Below are 14,081 nucleotides of genomic sequence, written 5' to 3'. Positions count from 1 at the left end.
GGCCGTTAAGCAGAGCACAGCGGTGATGTCACTGCTGTGCTCTGCTTTCCGGCCGGCGCTGACACAGCGGGGGACGTGACAGGAAGCTGACGGCGGGAGACGTGACAGACATCAGAATGTATGTACTGTTTTTTTTTTTTTTTTAAACTTTTACAATGGTAACCAGGGTAAATATCGGGTTACTAAGCGCAGCCCTGCACTTAGTAACCCGATGTTTACCCTGGTTACCCGGGGACTTCGGCATCGTTGAAGACAGTTTCAACGATGCCGAAGTCTTTCCCCGGATCGTTGGTCAGCGACCACACAACGACTTACCAACGATCACGGCCAGGTCGTATCGCTGGTCATGATCGTTGGTAAGTCGTTTAGTGTAACGGTACCTTAAGGCACACTAGTTTCTCCATGAGTCCTACCTTACCAAACAGGTTTTTTTCACAGTTTGCTACAAAGTTCTGATTTTGGCTTGGTGACAACAAGGTATTTGGTGGAGCTCAGCCGTAGGCATACCACAATTTCTGTATATACTGTAATACTGTATTTATGCTACAGTATATAGTACAGTGTAAGCCAGACCTGGGCAAGATGCGGCCCGCGGGCCGCATCCGGCCCGCCTGATGATTTTAAGCGGCCCACCAGCTAGCTGTCACTTCTGTTTTTTTAACCATTTCATGCTATTGGATTAATAATGGATAGGTGTCAGAATTGACGCCTCTCCATTATTAATCTGGCTTAATGTCACCTTACAATAGCAAGGTGGCATTAACCCTTCATTACCCCATATCCCACCGCTACACGGGAATGGGAAGAGAGTGGCCAAGTGCCAGAATAGGCGCATCTTCCAGATGTGCCTTTTCTGGGGTGGCTGGGGGCAGATGTTTTTAGCCGGGAGGGGGGGGGGGGCAATAACCGTGGACCTTCTCCAGGCTATTAATATCTGCCCTCAGTCACTGGCTTTACTACTCTGGCGGAGAAAATTTCGCGGGAGCCCACACCAATTTTTTTCCACCATTTAACCCTTTAATTTAATAGCTAGGTGGCTACTTTGAAGAACCTAGAATATAAGAGAGATTTTCAGTTGTTTCACACTTTTTTGTTAAGTATATAATTCCACATGTGTTAATTCATAGTTTTGATGCCTTCAGTGTGTGAATTTAAAATTTTCATAGTCATGAAAATACAGAAAAATCTTTAAATGAGAAGGTGTGTCCAAACTTTTGGTCTGTACTGTATAATATACCTATTCTATGTGTACACATTTATTCTACATATTCTATTGTAAGCTGGCAGTGTGATTTTTACTGTACACCGCACTGAATTGCCGGCTTTTCTCTCTAACACCGCTGCGTATTTCTCGCAAGTCGCACTGCTGGTCCGTGTGTAATCCGTATTTTTCTGGCCCCCATAGACTTTCATTGGCGGATTTTTTGCGCAATACGGTGACAAACGCTGCATGCTGCGATTTTCTACGGCCGTAGAAGACCGCATAATACGGATCAGTAAAATACGGCTGATAGGAGCTGGGGCATAGAGAAGCATTGTACCGTATGCAATCCGTATTTTCTGCACCTCTCTTACGTCCGTAAAACACGGTAGTGTGACGCCGGCCTTAGGCTGTCGTCACACTAGCAGTATTTGGTCAGTATTTTACATCCGTATTTGTAAGCCAAAACCAGGAGTGGGTGATAAATACAGAAGTGGTGCATATGTTTCTATTATACTTTTCCTCTATTGTTCCACTCCTGGTTTTGGCTTACAAATACTGATGTAAAATACTGACCAAATACTGCTAGTGTGACGGCAGCCTTAGGGTAAGTTCACACAGGGCGTTTTTGCTGTGTTTTTTTGCTGCATTTTTTAATGCAAATTTTCAACTGCTTTTTACAGTACCAGCAAAGCCTTTGAGATTTCAGAAATCTCACACACACTTTTTTTTTTTTGTCATCAGGATTTTGTGCATTGCTGCGTTTTTTTTTTACATAGAGCATGTCACTTCTTTCAACGTTTTGCAGCGTTTTTCACCTATTGACTTGAATGGATGGTGAAAAAACGCTGCAAATACGCAGATTGACTTTTTTTTGCAGCGTATTTGCTGCAGAAAGTCAAAGACAGCTGGATGTGGCGTCACACTCGGCTCGGTTACATCTAGATGGCAGGCTGCATGATGCCTCCAGCACAGCGGACCCGAGCTCCATTCACTTGAATGGGGGGCCCGACAATACAGTGTTTGACACGCTGTCATAAGCATGACAGCGCAGCAAATGCCGCTTCTGCTGGGAAATGATCCTCACCGGTCAGACAGCCGCTTGTCAGAAGACAGCGGGAGCGCTCAGCTGTGATCGGAGGTATAAACTTTACCTCCGGTCACTGGTGACAGCTGATGGGACAACTGCTCCCATCATCTGACACCTGCTACCGCTAATTACAGTGAGAGCAGGAGTGGCAGATGGGAGTTTTCATCTGCCGCTCGTGCACTATAAATAATAATAAAATTTTTATTTTAAAAAATGGCGTGGGTTCCCCCTATTTTTGATGATCAGCCAGACAAAACTCACAGCTGAGGGCAACCCTCAGCTGTCAGCTTCAGCAAGGTTGGTTATTAAGGATAAAGGGGTCCTCACGCTTTTTTTTTAAATTATTTAAATAAATAATACCTGTCCGTCGTCTTGTCCCTCGCAGTAATCCATATCTGGGGGATATACAGTTTTCAACCTGGACGGTGGTGAGATGCGACCGTCCCGGCTGAAAACCACTGGTGAATGAGATGTTGGGAGCGGAGCTTCAGTGACAAGCGGTGACTTCACTGAGCCTGCTCTCCCTCACAGCCTGAACTGTGGTGACCTCTGGACCGTTGGAAAATGCACTGTCATACTCTTGATCAGGGTCATTTGGATGTTTTGAGTTGGCATTATGATTTAAAAAGAGAAAACTGTAGTTTGATAATAAATGGCTTCAACCAACCTGTAACCATGAGTTGGAGAAAAAATGTTGGTGTTATCATTCATATTCGCTGAAAAAAAGGCCAAGAATTCTTCTCACAGTGTGCTCTGAATCTCCCATCCGGGAGAATCTGATCACTGTGACACTCGGCTCAATCTCTGATCAGAGTGCAATTTGCATAATGTGCCCAATTCTCTCTGGCAGATTATGCACCATTTTAAAACTATAGTTAATTGAAATGTGGAAAGTGGTCATACTATATATTATGTATGGCCAGCATTAGAGCTGTGATGGTAGCCACTAGTTATCACCCAACATGCAAGTAATCTTCTCGTTATCAGTAGCTCCATAGTATCGGTCAGAGTGGAGCCCTGGCTTGTTCTTGATTGTGATGTGATCTAGATGTATCAGTAAGAATAACTCGACGTCCACTGAATTAGTGGTTACAGATGTTTGTTTTTCTGTAGTCCTGTACAAAAAAATATTGCTTGTTGTATACTCTAGTTTCAGTCATAACATGTTTTCAGAGTATGTGTCAATGTTGCTAATAGAACCAATCAGAGTACCTTTTCGAAAATGCCCTGGAAGTTAAAGTCTGTTGCTCTGAGTGTCACAGATCCATTATTACTTTTCTGTATGATGTCCATTGTACCTCCACCATAGCTCACTATGTGTGTGCTCGAAGTATTTACTACTGCCTCCCTTGTCTGCCTCTGTAACTCAAAATGACTACCCTGAAACCTTTTCCTCCCCTGTGCTAATAAAGTCAGAGCCAATAAAGCAAATGGCTCCTTTTCTTTGACAGCTTGAGTTTAGAAGCCGTAATTGAACCCAAATGAGTACATTAGTAGCTTGAATATTGACTAGCCATTATTGCATTCCGTGGTGTTGATAGTGGATACTTGGCTGTCGGTGGAGTTGATGAATCTTACAAGGTGCAAGTTTGTACTTTTTAATAGTCTAAAAAAAAAAAAAAAGCAATAAAATTCTGGTGTTGAGAAGATGTTTCACATGATTGATATAGATGCTTTACAAAACATATAGCTTTCTATCGTGATCTGTTTGATATGATGTTCCTTTGATATTTTTCTCTGTACGTCTATTTTCTAGTCAACGTAAAGCAAAAACAAGTTTAAATCTTAGGCCATGTTTGCACGTACTATGGTTGCAAATCCCTGACAGTGCACTGTTCTCTTAGGTTCTACAATAACCCTCCTGTCACTACTGCCTTGTGTGCAGCTTCTCCTTTACTTACTATCTCCTTTGCCTTTTCAGTTAGATTGCCCTAGCACACAGTCATGTATCCCAATAGATTAGTCTGTTTCTTACTCAGCCACATGTTTGTCCTAATTACAGGTGCTACTTACAAAATTAGAATATCATCAAAAAGTTAATTTATTTCAGTTCTTCAATACAAAAAGTGAAACTCATATATAGAGTCATTACTAACAGTGATCTATTTCAAGTGTTTATGTCTGTTAATGTTGATGATTATGGAAGCCCAAGTTGCTTTGATAGCAGCCTTCAGCTCTTCTGCATTGTTGGGTCTGGTGTCTCATCTTCCTCTTGATAACCCCATAGAGAATCTATGTGGTGTTAAGTTTAGGAGAGTTTGCTGGCCAATCAAGCACAGGCATACTGTTGTTTTTAAACCAGGTATTGGTACTTTTGGCAGTGTGGACAGGTGCCAAGTCCTGCTGGAGAATGAAATTTCCATCTCCAAAAAGCTTGTCGGCAGAGGGAAGCATGAAGTGCTCTAAAATTTCCTGGTAAATGGCAGTTCTGACTGACTTTGGTCTTGATCAAACACAGTGGACCTACACCAGCAGATGACATGGCTCCCCAAACCATCACTGATTGTGGAAACGTCACACTAGACCTCAAGCAGCTTGGATTGTCTGTCTCTCCACTCTTCCTCCAGACTCTGCGACCTTGATTTCCAAATGAAATGCAAAATTTACTTTCATCTGAAAACAACACCTTGGACCACTGAGCAACAGTCCAGTTATTTTTTTCCTTGGCCCAGGTAAGGCGCTTCTGGCATTGTCTATTGGTCATGAGTGGCTTGACACAAAGAGTGTGATACTTGTAGCCCATGTCCTGGATACGTTTGTGAGTGGTGGCTCTTGAAGCAATGACTCCAGCAGCAGCCCACTCCTTGTGAATCTCCCCCAAATTTTTGAATGGCCTTTTCTTAACCATCCTTTCAAGGCTGCAGTTATCCCGGTTGGTTGTGCACCTTTTTCTACCAGACTTTTTCCTTCCACTCAACCTTCCATTAATATGCTTGTATACAGCACTCTGTGAACAGCCAGCTTCTTTCACAATTACCTTTTGTGGCTTGCTCTCCTTGTGGAGTGTGTCAATGACTGCCTTCTGGATATCTGTCAAGTCAGCAGTCTTCCCCATGATTGTGGAGTTACTGAAACAGACTAAGGGACCGTTTTAAACGCTTAGGAAGCCTTTGCAGGTGGTTTTTGTTAATTATTCTATTTTACTGAGATAATGAGTTTTTGGTTTTCATTGGCTGTAAGCCATAATCATCAACATTAACAGAAATAAACACTTGAAATAGATCACTCTGTAATGACTCTATATATGAGTTTCACTTTTTGTATTGAAGAACTGAAATAAATTAACATTTTGATATTCTAATTTTGTAAGAAGCACCTGTATGTATTGGTACAGAATTATGTACTGTATTGCCTGTTTTCGCATGTACAGTGCCCAGGAATATAGGGCACGTTAGAAAAACTGTCACTTTTTTTTGTAATTGGGTTTCGTGAAAAAAATTGCAGAGTTTGCCTTCCTATAACCTCTCTGTTCCACGATCTTCGTGGCTGAAAAATGGGTTAACTGGATATCCATGAGTGAGCTCATTCTGACAATCCAATGAGAAATTTTAACTCTAACTTCTTACTTTAAGCTGATTTATGAACACAGGTCAAAGTTAAATTAGAAGGGAAACAGCCCCTAAAAGCCAAAGGATGCTTTTTTTTTTTTGCTGAAACCAAATTGCAAAAATTATTTTTAGCCCCAAATATAAAATATAAATATTTTGTGGAGCTCTGTGTCCTACATTTATTATTAATGCTACGTGCTGAAAATGTGGCACCTATTACCAGAGGGCAGACATTCTAGTAACCGCTACATATTTAGCATCTGAGCGTCACGTCCCATGTTGCTCTTACCGGGCGCGGGTCTCCCGAACTCAACAGCCATCATAGGGCTGACAAGCTTGGGACAGGAGATCTGTGGCCGGCCCCTGCACCAGAACACGAAACATAGATGTGTGTCTCCTAGCACTCTAGTAAGATTCTCTGTATGTTTGCAATGAATTTCTGAGAATGTTCTGAAGATTTTGTTTTTGTTCTAGAACTCTAAGCGGGACTGGAGGCCGCTGGAGGAACACAGTTGTACGGACATTCCCTGGCTGCTGCTGTTTACCCTGTTCTGTATCGGGATGGTGAGTAGCTCAATGCCGATTCCTCTGTCTCGTCTGTTTTCCTCTATACGTTCTTTATAATTGTCATTGGACATACTGCTGACACATTTAGCTTTAACAGCTTCTACTAAACTTTCCTAAAATCAGTTTATTTTTGTCAGTTGTTTCCTTCCCCCGATTGTCCATTGCATACTATTAGGTGAGAATGAAAGTCTGATGCATTGGGTACTTTAATTAATCCCTTAATGACCGCCAATACGCCTTTTAACTGACCTGAGATATAAGAGAATAGCCTCCCCATACAGCTGACAATCCAGCAGCTGTCGGCTGTCCACTATAGCTGACAACTTGCTGCATCAGCCACGATCAGTGTTTGCTCCATCCAGATCTGTTTAACCCCTTAGATGCTGAGTGTCAATAGTGACTACATCATATAAATGGTTAACAGATTGTGGGAGCTTCCTCTTTATCCCAATCTGTGCCCTCAGATCATGATTGTGTGGTCCTGTTGTTTGCCATGGCAATTCACGATCAAATAGCAGCCTTAGGGTACCGTCACACTATACGATTTACCTACGATCACGACCAGCGATACGACCTGGCCGTGATCGTAGGTAAGTCGTAGTGTGGTCGCTGGGGAGCTGTCACACAGACAGCTCTCCAGCGACCAACGATGCCGAGGTCCCCGGGTAACCAGGGTAAACATCGGGTTACTAAGCGCGGTCCTGCGCTTAGTAACCCGATGTTTACCCTGGTTACCCGGGGACCTCGGCATCGTTGGTCGCCGAGGTCCCCGGGTAAAAAGGGTAAACATCGGGTTACTAAGCGCAGGACCGCGCTTAGTAACCCGATGTTTACCCTGGTTACCGGCGTAAAAAAAACCAAACAGCACATACTTACATTCCGGTGTCTGTCCCTTGCCGTCTGCTTCCCGCACTCACAGACTGCCGGCCGTAAAGTGAAAGCACAGCACAGCGGTGACGTCACTGCTCTGCTCTGCTTTCACTTTACGGCCGGCAGTCAGTGAGTGCGGGAAGCAGACGGCAAGGGACCTGACGGACACCGGAATGTAAGTATGTACTGTTTGTTTTTTTTACATTTACGCTGGTAACCAGGGTAAACATCGGGTTACTAAGCGCGGTCCTGCGCTTAGTAACCCGATGTTTACCCTGGTTACAAGCGAACGCATCGCTAGATCGGTGTCACACACACCGATCTAGCGATGACAGCGGGAGATCCAGCGATGAAAGAAAGTTCCAAACGATCTGCTACGACGTACGATTCGCAGCAGGATCCCTGATCGCTGCTTCGTGTCAGACACAGCGATATCGTATGGATATCGCTGGAACGTCACGAATCGTACCGTCGTAGTGATCGAAATGGCACTGTGTGACGGTACCCTTAGTCTGATGGCTGTTGTAACCTGTTCAGAAGTTAGTGGAATTTAGGTGGTAAAAATGCACATTTTCATTTCTATCATGCCACTTTGCATTAAATTCTGAAAATCACCCGAAGGGTTAATAAACTACCTGACTGCAGTTTTCAATATGTCAGGGGGTGCTGTTTTTAAAATGGTATCACGTTTGGGGGTTTTCCAATATATAGGACCCCTAAAGTCAATTCAACATGGATAGGACCCTTAAAAAATAAATTTTGTAAATTTCCTTGAAAAAATGGAAAATTGCTGCTACATTTTCAAACCTCCCCAAATGCTAACAAAATAAAATAACATTTTACAAATGGTGCTGATGTAAAGCAGAATGTGGGAAATGTTATTTATTAATGTTTTGCTGTGGTGTGACTATCTGGATTAAAGGATAATCATTCAAAGTTTGAAAATTGCAAATTTTTTAACATTTTTCTCAAATTTCTGATATTTTTGTTTTATAAATAAACACAAAATATATTGGCCTAAATTGACCACATTCATAAAGTATAATGTTTCATGAAAAACAGTCTCAAAATCACTGGGATTTGTTAAAGCGTTCCAGAGTTAATACCACATAAAGTGACACTGGTCAGATTTCAAAAATTTGGCTCCGTCACTAATTAAACGTTTTGGGTAGAAGGAAGAATGCTGAGCTTGAATGATATTTGTACTTGTCCCCTTGTGCTTGCCCTTTGTGAACAAAGTGGCATGGCAGATCTGGACTCTGAGAGAAAAAAAAATTCTGACCCAAACAAATAAGACATGAAATGATCAATAGTAACTGACAGTACCTTTAGAACCTCTACAGGTTAATGGTGTACAAATGTTATCAAATTTCTCAATGCAAACGGCATAGATTATTTCTTATCATACCACATTTGCTTTGCAAAATCATATTAGCAGCTCCTCAGTGTCCCTCCTCCCTGCTGAGACCTCACACTGCTCAGTACAAGCTGCAGCTGTCAGGCAGGCTGTATGTGAGTAGATTGAATACACTTGGACTTCTCATTCTGTATCTGGACTTATAAAATGCGCATCAGTATTGTACGGTCATTCTTACATGTGTTTTCAAAGTAAATGCATCCTTGTCAGGTTTAGGAGATCTATTTAATAATGTATGCAGTTTATATTGTGAACCTGTAGCTTTGTTTCTAGATTGCCAAGGAGGGACCATCAGCCCATGTGTATTTCCATGGATTTCTGTAGTGATCATGAAGTCCTAATTAGCATGCCAATTACTGTAGAGCTGCATGCGGCGCTTTCAGATTCTGTTTCTGTTTGCTGCTCAGAAGACAAATAATTAGCTTTCTCTGGGATATTCCTTTCATTTGGAGGTTGGCATGTTAACATGTTTTGACAATAACAAAAGGCTCATCTTGGATGGTTGCAACTTGTACAAGCTGAAAACTAAGCCTACGCTTGTGTCGCCTGACGTTTTACACATTTACTCATGAAGCAAGCTTTGACGTTGTCAGCTATACTTAGTAAATGACTGCTTTAGTTTCTGGTGCAGTGTAGGGAATCCTATAGATATCAATTAGCATAATAAAGGTGTAAATTAATGTATTATCAAACATACCCTCTGTTAGTGTTAGCAACCACCGGAGACCAGAGTGGGAATCTGGGGCAATGTGGTCCTGTCAACTTGCTCTGTCTTCGGCACTATTGATGTGAGCAACTCTGGATGAAGTGATCTCCGACTGGGGCACAGAGTACGGAAGCACAGTAACTTTATGCTAACTAACCAATGAAAATATATATTTTTAAAAATTGTTAAATTCTACCAGTCAACGGTAAGTTACAATAGGTCACCCCACTTTTACTGATTTGTAGAAACCCAAATGTATAGGTGACGTTCCCACATAATTGTAAAATCCTGTTGTTAATATTGTGGCTTCACAATTACGGTAGGTTATAATTCACTGGACTAGTTCTAGAGGTGTGCGCTTAGTGCGGCCAGTTGAACACAGACGGTTGATATCAAACCTACTGAGTCATGATTGACATCTCTGCCTTTTCAGTGTTCACTAAAAGCCATAAATGTGTGATTTACAGCTGTGACATCAGACCTGTACAGTGACCTTCTGCCTAGAGTACATGCCATGATCTTGCCAGCCTGTAAGCTCGCAGAGGGAAGTGTTCAATCTTCTGGGTGCATGCTCAATATGATACCAAGGTAGCATAGCAAAGGCAGAAGTTTGTTTTGCATTCTCGAACTCATGGTTGTAACCATGCATTTGCAGGATTTAGGGCAGTGGCAGACGGGCACTGTAGAGCCGTCAATTTGCGCCTTTGCGCTGGACTGGTCCGCGCTGAGCAGAAGTCTCTAGGACTAGTCCAGTTAATTACAATACTTGGCAAGGCAATATTAGATAAGCTGATTTTACTATTTTGGTATGCTGGGAACTTTTCCGAACTGTTTAGGAGGCTAGAAATCCGTATTAAATGACCAATTCCGTTTAAAGGCGTTGTCGACTATTAGGAAAACCCCTTCTTAAACTGAGGCTATGTGCCCACGTTGCAGATTAGCCTGTGGAATTTTTTGTGCGGGTTCTGCATCCCTTGGCAGAAAATGCCGGTGCGGATTTGATGCTTTTTTTTTAAATGCGGATTTGCTGTGGATTTACTGCTGATTTTGTGCAGATTTCTTGCGTTTTTACCCTTGCGGATTTCTATAATGGAATGGGTACAAAAATGCTGCAGATCCGCACAAAAGAAGTGACATGCTACTTATTTTAATCCGCAGCGTTTCCGCACGGAATTTTCCGCACCATTAGCACAGCATTTTTTGTTTTTGTTCATTGATTTACTTTGTACTGTAAATCACTTGCGGATCTGCAGCGTTTCTGCACGGAAAAAAATGCTGCGGATCCGCAGGAAATCCGCAGTCTGTGCACATAGCCTGAGTGTTCGGCCCCAATAAAATAAAAAAAAAAAAACTATACTCTCCTCCTGTGTCGGCAGCGTTCCAGAGGTGTCGGCAGTCGTATTTCAGGGTTGTGATAGTTTAAGAAGGGATTGTCCTAGTAGTCGACAGGAACTTAAAAAATAGTAAATCCTGCTGTAATCCGAACATAGATCTCCCTTCAGAATCTGCCTCCAGAGCTTATTTTAAATGCGGAGCGTTACCAATGTGAGATATGTAGGTCAGAGGAGCAGACTGTCAGTCATTACAAGTCTCACTGGAAACACCCCCTTTGATTTAAAATAAAGAAATGATTATACGGACAGGACAGCAATGGGATCACAGCTGATACTTTTTGTGAGGTAAAACATGTTTTAAACAAGATGAGAAATGTTTTTCCTCACAAAAAGAATCAGCTGCAATCCACTGCTGTAATATCTGTATCCTCCCTTTTGTTTTTCCCCTGCCCAGGAACTATGGTATGATCAGACCATGTTCCTGCACGGTCAGTCAGCCATTACACAGTACACAGCAGGGGCACATTTATTTATCTCGGCACAGGAACTTTATTTTTTTCAACACATCCAATTGTGGAACATATTAATATTCCAAGGTCTATTGATTAAAATCTACATTGTTTATGGGAAAACCCATTTTAACCCCTTTCTGACCTTAGACGTACTATCCCGTCGAGGTGCCCTGGGCCTATCTGACCCTCGACGGGATAGTACGTCATATGCGATCGGCAGCGCTCACGGGGGGAGCGCCGCCGATCGCGGCCGGGTGTCAGCTGCCTATCGCAACTGACATCCGGTACTATGTGCCAGGAGCGGTCACGGACCGCCTCCGGCACATTAACCCCCGGCACACCGCGATCAAACATGATCGCGATGTGCTGTCGGTATAGGGAAGCATCGCGCAGGGAGGGGGCTCCCTGCGGGCTTCCCTGAGCCCCCCCGCAGCAACGGGATGTGATCGCGTTGCTGCGAGGGTCTCCTACCTCCTTCCTCGCTGCAGACCCCGGATCCAAGATGGCCGCGGCATCCGGGTCCTGCAGGGAGGGAGGTGGCTTCACAGAGCCTGCTCAGAGCAAGCACCGTGAAGCCTGCAGTGCTCTGAGACAGATCGGTGATCTGACAGAGTGCTGTGCAAACTGTCAGATCACCGATCTGTGATGTCCCCCCCGGGACAAAGTAAAAAAGTTAAAAAAAAATTTTCCAAATGTGTAAAAAAAAATTTTGAAAAAATATTCCTAAATAATGAAAAAAAAAAAAAAAATATTATTCCCATAAATACATTTCTTTATCTAAATAATAAAAAAAAACAATAAAAGTACACATATTTAGTATCGCCGCGTCCATAACGACCCCACCTATAAAACTGGCCCACTAGTTAACCCCTTCAGTAAACACCGTAAGAAAAAAAAGAGGCAAAAAACAACGCTTTATTATCATACTGCCGAACAAAAAGTGGAATAACACGCGATCAAAAAGACAGATATAAATAACCATTTTACCGCTGCAAACGTCATCTTGTCCCACAAAAAACGAGCCACCATACAGCATCATCAGCGAAAAAATAAAAAAGTTATAGTCCTGAGAATAAAGCGATGCATTTTCTATAAAATAGTTTATATCGTATAAAAGCGCCAAAACATAAAGAAATGATATAAATGAGGTATCGCTGTAATCGTATTGACCCGAAGAATAAAACTGCTTTATCAATTTTACCAAACGCGGAACGGTATAAACGCCTCCCCCAAAAGAAATTCATAAATATCTGGTTTTTGGTCATTCTGCCTCACAAAAATCGTAATAAAAAGCGATCAAAAAATGTCACGTGCCCGAAAATGTTACCAATAAAAACGTCAACTCGTCCCGCAAAAAACAAGACCTCACATGACTCTGTGGACCAAAATATGGAAAATTTATAGCTCTCAAAATGTGGTAACGCAAAAAATATTTTTTGCAATAAAAAGCGTCTTTCAGTGTGTGACGGCTGCCAATCATAAAAATCCGCTAAAAAACCCGCTATAAAAGTAAATCAAACCCATAAAAGTAAATCAAACCCCCCTTCATCACCCCCTTAGTTAGGGAAAAATTAAAAAAATGTATTTATTTCCATTTTCCCATTAGGACTAGGGTTAGGGTTAGGGCTAGGGTTAGGGTTTGGGCTACAGTTAGGGTTGGGGCTAAAGTTAGGGTTAGGGTTTAGATTACATTTACAGTTGGGAATAGGGTTGGGATTAGGGTTAGGGGTGTGTCAGGGTTAGAGGTGTGGTTAGGGTTACTGTTGGGATTAGGGTTAGGGGTGTGTTTGGATTAGGGTTTCAGTTATAATTGGGGGGTTTCCACTGTTTAGGCACATCAGGGGCTCTCCAAACGCGACATGGCGTCCGATCTCAATTCCAGCCAATTCTGCGTTGAAAAAGTAAAACAGTGCTCCTTCCCTTCCGAGCTCTCCCGTGTGCCCAAACAGGGGTTTACCCCAACATATGGGGTATCAGCGTATTCAGGACAAATAGGACAACAACTTTTGGGGCCAATTTCTCCTGTTACACTTGGGAAAATACAAAACTGGGGGCTAAAAAATAATTTTTGTGGGGAAAAAAAGGATTTTATATTTTCACGGCTCTGCGTTACAAACTGTAGTGAAACACTTGGGGGTTCAAAGCTCTCACAACACATCTAGATGAGTTCCTTAGGGTGTCTGGTTTCCAAAATGGTGTCACTTGTGGGGGGTTTCTACTGTTTAGGTACATTAGGGGCTCTGCAAATGCAATGTGACACCTGCAGACCATTCCATCTAAGTCTGCATTCCAAATGGAGCTCCTTCCCTTCCGAGCCCTCCCATGCGCCCAAAGTGGTTCCCCCCCACATATGGGGTATCAGCGCACTCAGGACAATTTGGACAACAAATTTTGGGGTCCAATTTCTCCTGTTACCCTCGGGAAAATACAAAACTGGGGGCTAAAAAATAATTTTTGTGGGAAAAAATTCTTGTTTTATTTTTACGGCTCTGCATTATAAACTTCTGTGAAGCCCTTGGTGGGTCAAAGCGCTCAAAACACATATAGATAAATTCCTTAGGGGGTCTACTTTCCAAAATGGTGTCACTTGTGGGGGGTTTCAATGTTTAGGCACATCAGTGGCTCTCCAAACGCAACATGGCGTCCCATCTCAATTCCTGTCAATTTTGCATTGGAAAGTCAAACGGCGCTCCTTCCTTTCCGAGCTCTCCCATGCGCCCAAACAGTGGTTTACCCCCACATATGGGGTATCAGCATACTCAGGACAAATTGTACAACAACTTTTGGGGTCCAATTTCTTCTCTTTCCCTTGGGAAAATAAAAAATTGGGGGCGAA

At 42.6% G+C, this 14,081-nt stretch overlaps 1 protein-coding gene across 2 annotated transcripts in view; it reads left to right on the top strand.

The window, feature by feature from the left end:
* SLC44A1 (solute carrier family 44 member 1) overlaps window positions 1-14,081 on the top strand; it is a 144,316-nt gene that overhangs the window by 13,655 nt on the left and 116,580 nt on the right. For both annotated transcript variants that reach the window (XM_069765915.1, XM_069765906.1), the window contains exon 2: window positions 6,314-6,403. In XM_069765915.1, coding sequence (XP_069622016.1) covers window positions 6,314-6,403 — 90 coding nt within the window. The remainder of the gene's footprint in view (window positions 1-6,313; window positions 6,404-14,081) is intronic.

The sequence above is a fragment of the Ranitomeya imitator genome, chromosome 1 (genome assembly GCF_032444005.1).
Source record: "Ranitomeya imitator isolate aRanImi1 chromosome 1, aRanImi1.pri, whole genome shotgun sequence".
NCBI lineage: Eukaryota > Metazoa > Chordata > Amphibia > Anura > Dendrobatidae > Ranitomeya > Ranitomeya imitator.
The sequence above is the reverse complement of the archived record's forward strand: the minus strand, read 5'-3'. Positions and strand labels throughout refer to the sequence as shown.